The sequence below is a fragment of the Neolamprologus brichardi genome, chromosome 18 (assembly GCF_056152115.1).
Source record: "Neolamprologus brichardi isolate AB-2024 chromosome 18, ASM5615211v1, whole genome shotgun sequence".
In the NCBI taxonomy this organism is placed as follows: domain Eukaryota; kingdom Metazoa; phylum Chordata; class Actinopteri; order Cichliformes; family Cichlidae; genus Neolamprologus; species Neolamprologus brichardi.
The window spans coordinates 3,458,085-3,465,000 of record NC_142121.1 but is presented as its reverse complement, the minus strand read 5'-3'; the positions used below and the strand labels follow the sequence as shown (position 1 = coordinate 3,465,000).

Sequence of the window (6,916 nt, the reverse complement as noted above, 5' to 3'; positions counted from 1 at the left end):
TGCACACTCAGAAATATTTAATGAAAGGGTTTTATTTTTGAAAATGTAGCTAAAGAGACGGAAAATGTAGCTAAAGAGACGCTCCTCTGACCCGACAGAATTACTCACAAGTTATTCCAGAAGATGATCCGACCCTGCTGAACTCGGCCCGGGGTTTAGTGTTGGCTATCCCACCACACTAACAGGATGCTCGTGATTTTTTAAGATCCCAAAGTCATTAAATGTTAAAGAACTGAAGTGTTTATGTGGCTATTTTGGTCTTAAACTACACACCTGATAGGATGTACTGTTACAAGCAGACTGCTGTTTGCTGATCAACAGCAGATGTGTTTTTTAGTCCCAGGTGTCAGACCGGTAAATGTGTGTGGAGCTGTGAGAGGAGACGCTGCTGTAAAACCAGGAGAGCCACAGGCGACTAACTCAGACACCTCTGTGTGACATTAAGTAAAATAAATAAAAATGAGGTGCAGTGCAAACCGCTGGAGAACAGCCAGAACATCACAGGTCTGTCATTAACTGTTAAAGTCTGGAACGGCTTCTGCTTGAAAAACAAATACTGACCGACTGAGTACAAAGTGTAGCTGCATTAGTCAGATAAACAGATTCGATAGCCTGGTCACAGCACAGAGAGAAAGTTTTGGGTTCAAACCATCATAAACAGTCTCAAAGGCTGGCTCCTCTAAATTGGATGGCACAGCAAAGAAGAGCTGAGTGTAACAAAAGGCCTTCATGGGGGTAAAAACTGCAAAATTATAAATGTTATTAACTGTTTATATTGGTGCTGGGACATACACAAGGTCTAATTTCATAACTGGATGTGAATGAGCAGCTTTAATCTCTGATACTAGTGTCCACTAGGGCTGCCACTAACGATTATTTTGATAGTCGACTAATCAGATCATCATCCATTGGACGTAAAACGTACAGCTTATTGCACCAGCAGCATCTGCTCTTATATAACTATCATTAGTTTACAGCTTTAAGTGTTTAAGGTATGTGCTAACTAAAAATAAAGACAAGATGAGAGTTTATTAAATTTTAATGAAATTTGCAGATTGTTTCAGTGAAGTTTAATAAACTCCTTGCTATCTAAAATATAACAGGACACCGGAGTAAATTCTCGAGCATCTCACACTTCTGATAATCAGTTGTCTGCTTGACGTTTATTCAGCTGTGTAAAAACTATAACTTTAATCTCAGCCAAACCGATTTACTCAGGAACAAATAAAATACTGAAAAAAGCCAAACAATAACATTTTTAAGTTATCTAAGTGACTTATATATCATGTTTAACCTGAGTAGCGAAAGACGGCGGTGGGTTTGAAAACGATTTGCCGGGAGTCCGGTGTTCTCGCGGCTCTAGTGAGCCTTGCCCCCGGCTAGCTATCGAGCTAGTGGCTAACAGACGTCTCCGAAAACGTCGGAGCGCTTTTGAAAATATGTGGTGTCTTGATAAACTGAGCAGATATTTGAGGTTTACACAGCTACATTCTCGCCTGAAAATATGTTAAACGTTTATTTTGTGACCCAGAAAGAATAATAAGAGTAATATTAAAACTAACTAGCTGCCGCCATTGTTGGAAACTGAGCTGGGCTGCGCTATGAATTCTGGGACACAGCTTCTTCTTCGGGGTTTAACGGCAGCTGGCATCCTTGTACATGCAGTGCTGCCATCTTCTGTTTCAGTCCGGTATTACACTCTTAAATCCTACTACTTATTCCTGCGTCTTTTGTGATCTTACAAAGCTTCAAACGACGCGTCGACTATTAAATCAGTCGTCGACGTAATCGTGACTAGTCGACTAATCGTGGCAGCCCTACTGTCCACTATAAAACACTGAACAGTGTGCTGAGGAGGGGCTGATATTAACCATTCAGCCGGCATGATGCCGACAGGATACAATCAATAAGCCACAACAGACTGACTTCAGGAGCAGCAAACGCAGAAGAAGGAGGATAATGAAGAAAGTGCAGATGTGCACCTAGAGAGCAGCTGTTGGACCTTCACTGAGGGCCATCTGAAGCTCCGCCCACACACGATGGCATTGATTATTCAAGGCTAACGAGTGTTTTTACCTGGAGACACAAAACATTGTACCACCGAGTTTGAAAGTAGAAGTCTGAGAGGAGTTTGTCTCACAGCTGGACTTCATTAACACAAATGAGCCAGATGTTGACTGATTCAGAACAGCAGCATGAAAACATGACATCACAGCTAACCACAACATAACAAGCATGTTTAGGACTGATTTGCATCCCTGTGCCGAACACATGATAGCAGAGCATAAGAACAACTTGTTCCAAGTGTTTTGTCTTTGTGTTTTCTCTTCTATAAGGATATTGAAATACTTTATATTTTACATCAATCAGATTAATTATCTGGTGTTAAAATGTTAAAAACATGCTCTGGCATTTTAAAGTTGTTAATTCAACTTCCTGAAAGTCAAAAATATAGAAACTGAGCTCGTCTTTGACATCCTGCAGTAAAATAGACGGAGCTGATGCCATGACTTAAATAAAGTATTTATAAGGAGTCACTACTACCTCCTTAAGTAAAGGTTACGCTGACTTGTTGCGCCATCTTGTGGTACAAAGTGGTATTGCATGAAAGCACAGCCCAGCCTTATTGCGCTCTAGTTGATATCTCTTCAGCACAACACACAGATGTTGTGAACATAAAGTCACAGCAGTTTTTGGGACTTTAAATTACCACAAGCATATTCATAATATTTTTCCTGACAGGTGTTTCAGGACCCTGACATCTCACCTGTATGGGTTCCCGTAGCAACCAGATTGTTATCACTCCCCCTTGGTGCCTTTCCCACATTTTTTGCAAGCGTGCGACGTCTCCGCGGCGTGCGTTCCCATGTGGTTCTTTAGCGTCGCGGCGTATTTAAATCGTTCCCCACAGGTGTTGCAGTGGTAAGGCTTCTCACCTGTGTGCGTTCTCATGTGAACAGTTAAGTTGCTACTTCGACTGAAACTTTTGCCACACGTTTCACAGGAGTACCATTTCTCACCTGTGTGCGTTCTCATGTGAACTGTCAGATTCCCGCTCTGAGTGAAACTTTTCCCACAGATTTTACAGGAATACGGTTTCTCACCCGTGTGGATTGCAGCGTGTTTTTTAAATGCGGATAAGTTGGTGAATCTTTTCCCACAGGTGTTGCAAGCGTACGGCTTCTCACCTGTGTGGGTTCTCATGTGAACCAACAGAGTCGCGCTGTGCCTGAAACATTTCCCGCACGTTTCGCAGGAATACGGCTTCTCGCCTGTGTGGATCGATGTATGCCTTTTAAGTGCCGATAGGTCAGTGAATCTTTTCCCACAGGTGATGCACAGGTGCGACTTCTCACCTGTGTGATTTCTTTCGTGATATTTCATGAAATAAATCTGATAGAATCTTTTTCCACAAGTGCTGCAGGCGTACGGCTTCTCGCCTGTGTGGATTCTGTAATGTTTCTTCATTTGGAAATTATACTTGAAGGTTTTTCCACAAACGTCACATTTTACAGACTTTTTCCCCATGTCAGGTTTACGCCGACTCTGTGATGTGACAGCTTTCGTGGTGCTTCTGGTACGCTGATGTAGCTCCTCTGGCTGTGGCTCTGCATTTGTCGTAGATCCAGAGTCCACATACTTGTGCTGAGGTTCACTGAGGTCACTTTCATCATAAGTAAGAGTCACCATAATTGTCTCGCTCTCCTCCTTCAGGATAAGCTGCTCTCCCTCCTGACCGGTGTAGAACTCCTCCTCTTCCTCTTTAATCTGTACCGGTTCTGGTTTCTCCTGGTCCACAGCAGAGGCCTCTTTCTGCTTACAGAGCTCGATGGAAACCTTCTCCTCCTCTTTGCAGTCATCTTCCTGTGGAAGGTCTGCAGAGATAAAAGGGAGAAAGAATTAGTTCATACTGTGATACAAGGTTTGTTGTGATGGACGATGACGTCTCGGATTGATGAGGGTCAAAGTGACGGATGATACCTCAACAATTAGCACAAAATTAGCATGAAAATATCATGTTTATTCTGATATTCATAATAAATGAAATCCTGGCTTCATGTCGCTCCTCCACATGTAACCAACACCTGCAACACAAATGTTTCTGAGTTCACTCCCAGACCTTGGCTCAAGTTGAGTCGTGTGTGGAGTGGCAGGTGACGATCCATCATCATCAATTGAGAGATAACAGGAAGATATTTTTGACAGCTGGACCTTTTTTTATTGTTTTTTTCCCCGAGCATCTTGTGACCACATTTACTCTTTAACTCTTTAACCTAAAATCTGAAAATCTACCTGTCTGATTGTGACCGCTCACATCGTCTTTGATCCCACTGAGTTCTAAAGTTGCAGAAACAGAGAGAGGCATCTGCAGAGTCAACGGCCGAGTGCTCATTTCCTGTTACACGTCTTTGAAGAAGCACTTCCTCTGGATGTCCCTGCCTGCAGCACATGTGCAGCTGATGCACCGTAAGGTTAATTCTCCACAGATGAGTTTGCACAGTGATGAAAAACAGGCATATAAAACCAACCGAGTGTTGTCTTCATTTATTTTATCCCAGATGTTTCCACAGACTAAAGTTTTCTTTTGTTTCAGGAACAAATGAGGTTTGTGTTTTTGTAGTTTAGTGACTGGGAGTCCGTCTCTGCGCTGATCTTCCTTCATCCTTGGGTGCTTTTAAAGACGGAGCTGCCAACTCGGTGAAGGTTAAAGAGTTTAGTATCCTCACAGTGTGAGACCATCAACGATCTGCTGGCTACTTAAACTGGTGCTCACACATCAGCACTTTCAGGTCCTCTGCTCTAAGCAGTACTTTCATACTTTTAGTTAAGTCATTTGTTTGAAACACTAAACTCTTAAACTTGCAGCCACTGTTCATGCAACCCAAGAGTGTACAGGGCTGTGAGCCTGAAAATCATCAGCGTTGGTTCCCTCTACACATTACTACTACTGCATATTCTACTGAAATACTTCTACAACTAGAAGTAAACTGAAGTGATAGTGTTTGGTAATGGCAGAGTTAAACATCGTCAGAGTAAGATCAAGCTAAACCTCATTCATCTGTAAATGTCTTTAAAGCCCGAACAAAAGGAAACGAGCAGAGATGAGACGCTTACACAGTCTCAGCGTCTCTGTCACCATCCAGGGGAAGAAACCTTTTGCACTTGTGCAGTTTCTGGCTGTATTTCTCTCTCAGCGCACTGAGACAGAGCGCAGGGTCACGACTTGTCCAGTGTTAATGAATTACCCAGGATGACCCGAGCGCAGTGACAGCATCAGCCGTTTGCCTCTCTGCCAGAAAGGGCTCGGTTTCTATTAGAACAGATACTGTTACTCAGCAGTGCTTTTATTGTTTTGATACTTTGTCTAAAATAATAAAATGAAAGTTGTGTTATTTGTAACATAAAATGAAGGAATCATCAATAACTGCACATAAAAATGTTAGGGCAATATTTCTGTTTCATGTGTTTGAAAGAAAATAAATTCTAATCAGACTTTGAAAAATCCAATAATATCAGTAATAATATTGTAGTACTGACTGAGTGTCACATTAGGTGACAGTGATCTCTGCAGTAAAATCTGTTAAAGTTTGTCCAGATCTTTGAAACTCTGGTTATTTACACATGAGTTACTGTCACTGGTTTCTGGTGTTTTCCAATAAAACCAGAGTGAATTCATACCGGACGGTCTCTGGCATCTTCCTGCGGCTGCTGGCTGGCTTTTACGTGTGCACCGAACCACAAATGTCAGATTTAAAATATATTTTCATTTTAAATTGGAGGAACTAGTCAAAGTCACCACATTCCCGCTTCAGCGGCTCCTCCGCGCTCTCCGCCCCGGGCTGGACTCACTCTGAGACGGCTAAGCTAACAGCGTCCGCCCGGCCTGAGAGCGCAGCGCTGGTCCTCCTCCTCCCGGGCCTGCTGCCCCACGTACCTGCGGAGTCTGCAGTCCAGCTCAGGGCCCCGTGCTGCTGCTGGAGCTGCTCCTCGTACTGCAGGACGGTTTTCTCAAACTCCCTGAAGATTTCCTCCGCTGCGGCGCTCAGACGCTCCTTCACGAACAGCCTCAGGTGCTGAAGAGCGGACATGGTTCCTCCAGCAGCTCCGCCGAGCCTCAGCGATACAAAACAACCTCCAGCTCCCAGCTTCCGACGTCCACACAGCCGTGAAGTTTCAGTCCACTTCCGCCGGAAGCTGCTTTTCCTCTAAAAAATAAAACGCGCTCTACGGAAGCTTAATGCATTCACTGGCCAAGAAATACAAATTAAATTTATAAACATTTATAACAGAGTTTTTATGAAAGTGCTTTTGTCTTCTTATCCTATCCTCGCATCCTCCTCTGAGCTCCTCCTCTGAGCTCCTCCTTTCCTCCTCTCCTCTTCCATCCATCTCCGGGATGCTTTGGTCCTTCCAAACCATCTCAGCCTCGCCTCTAACTTCATCTTCAAACTGCTCCACCTGAGCTCCCCTCTGATATACTCATTTCTGACCACAGGTATTTAAACTCATCCACCTTCAATGCCTCTGCTCCTCGGATCTTTAAAATAACACAATGTTTCTCAAGGATCAGGATATGAACCAATCACTCAAGAGACAAGGACACCAACATCTGCCAATATAAAGTGGTATTCACCTTAGTGAGGGCTCATTATTGCTTACTAAAATCCCCAGATGCTCTTTGGGATTTTAAGATATGTTATTAATTTGGAAAAAAGGGACACGATTCTTTTTTTAAATCAAGTGAACGGATCACTTCTGTCTGGTGAAATCAGGAAACTTTCTAAAAAATAAAATAAAACAACAAAAAAAGTGCTTGAAAATGTTTCATCTATAGTGACTTTAATAAGCACAGGCCTACAGTATGTGGTGGAGGCACTGACGCTTAAAAGTAGAAGAAAGCAGCGCTCACACATCC

The 6,916-nt window shown here is 43.1% G+C and overlaps 1 protein-coding gene across 1 annotated transcript; it reads right to left on the bottom strand.

The window, feature by feature from the left end:
- Positions 1-1,446: 1,446 nt before the first annotated feature.
- LOC118455299 (uncharacterized) lies at positions 1,447-6,161 on the bottom strand. The gene is made up of 2 exons (XM_087831814.1): positions 5,936-6,161; positions 1,447-3,875 (listed from the first exon to the last, which is right to left on the bottom strand). The coding sequence occupies exons 1-2, from the start codon at positions 6,087-6,089 to the stop codon at positions 2,800-2,802; spliced, it is 1,230 nt and encodes a 409-aa protein (XP_087687940.1). The 5' UTR covers positions 6,090-6,161; the 3' UTR covers positions 1,447-2,799.
- Positions 6,162-6,916: the final 755 nt, after the last annotated feature.

What these genes read in the sequence shown, in the direction of transcription:
- LOC118455299 (XM_087831814.1), bottom strand. Translation starts at nt 6,089, where the DNA reads ATGTCCGCTCTTCAGCACCTGAGGCTGTTCGTGAAGGAGCGTCTGAGC. An exon ending in CTGGACTGCAGACTCCGCAG is followed by an intron (nt 3,876 to 5,935) that starts GTACGTGGGGCA and finishes TTATCTCTGCAG; the next exon opens with ACCTTCCACAGGAAGATGAC.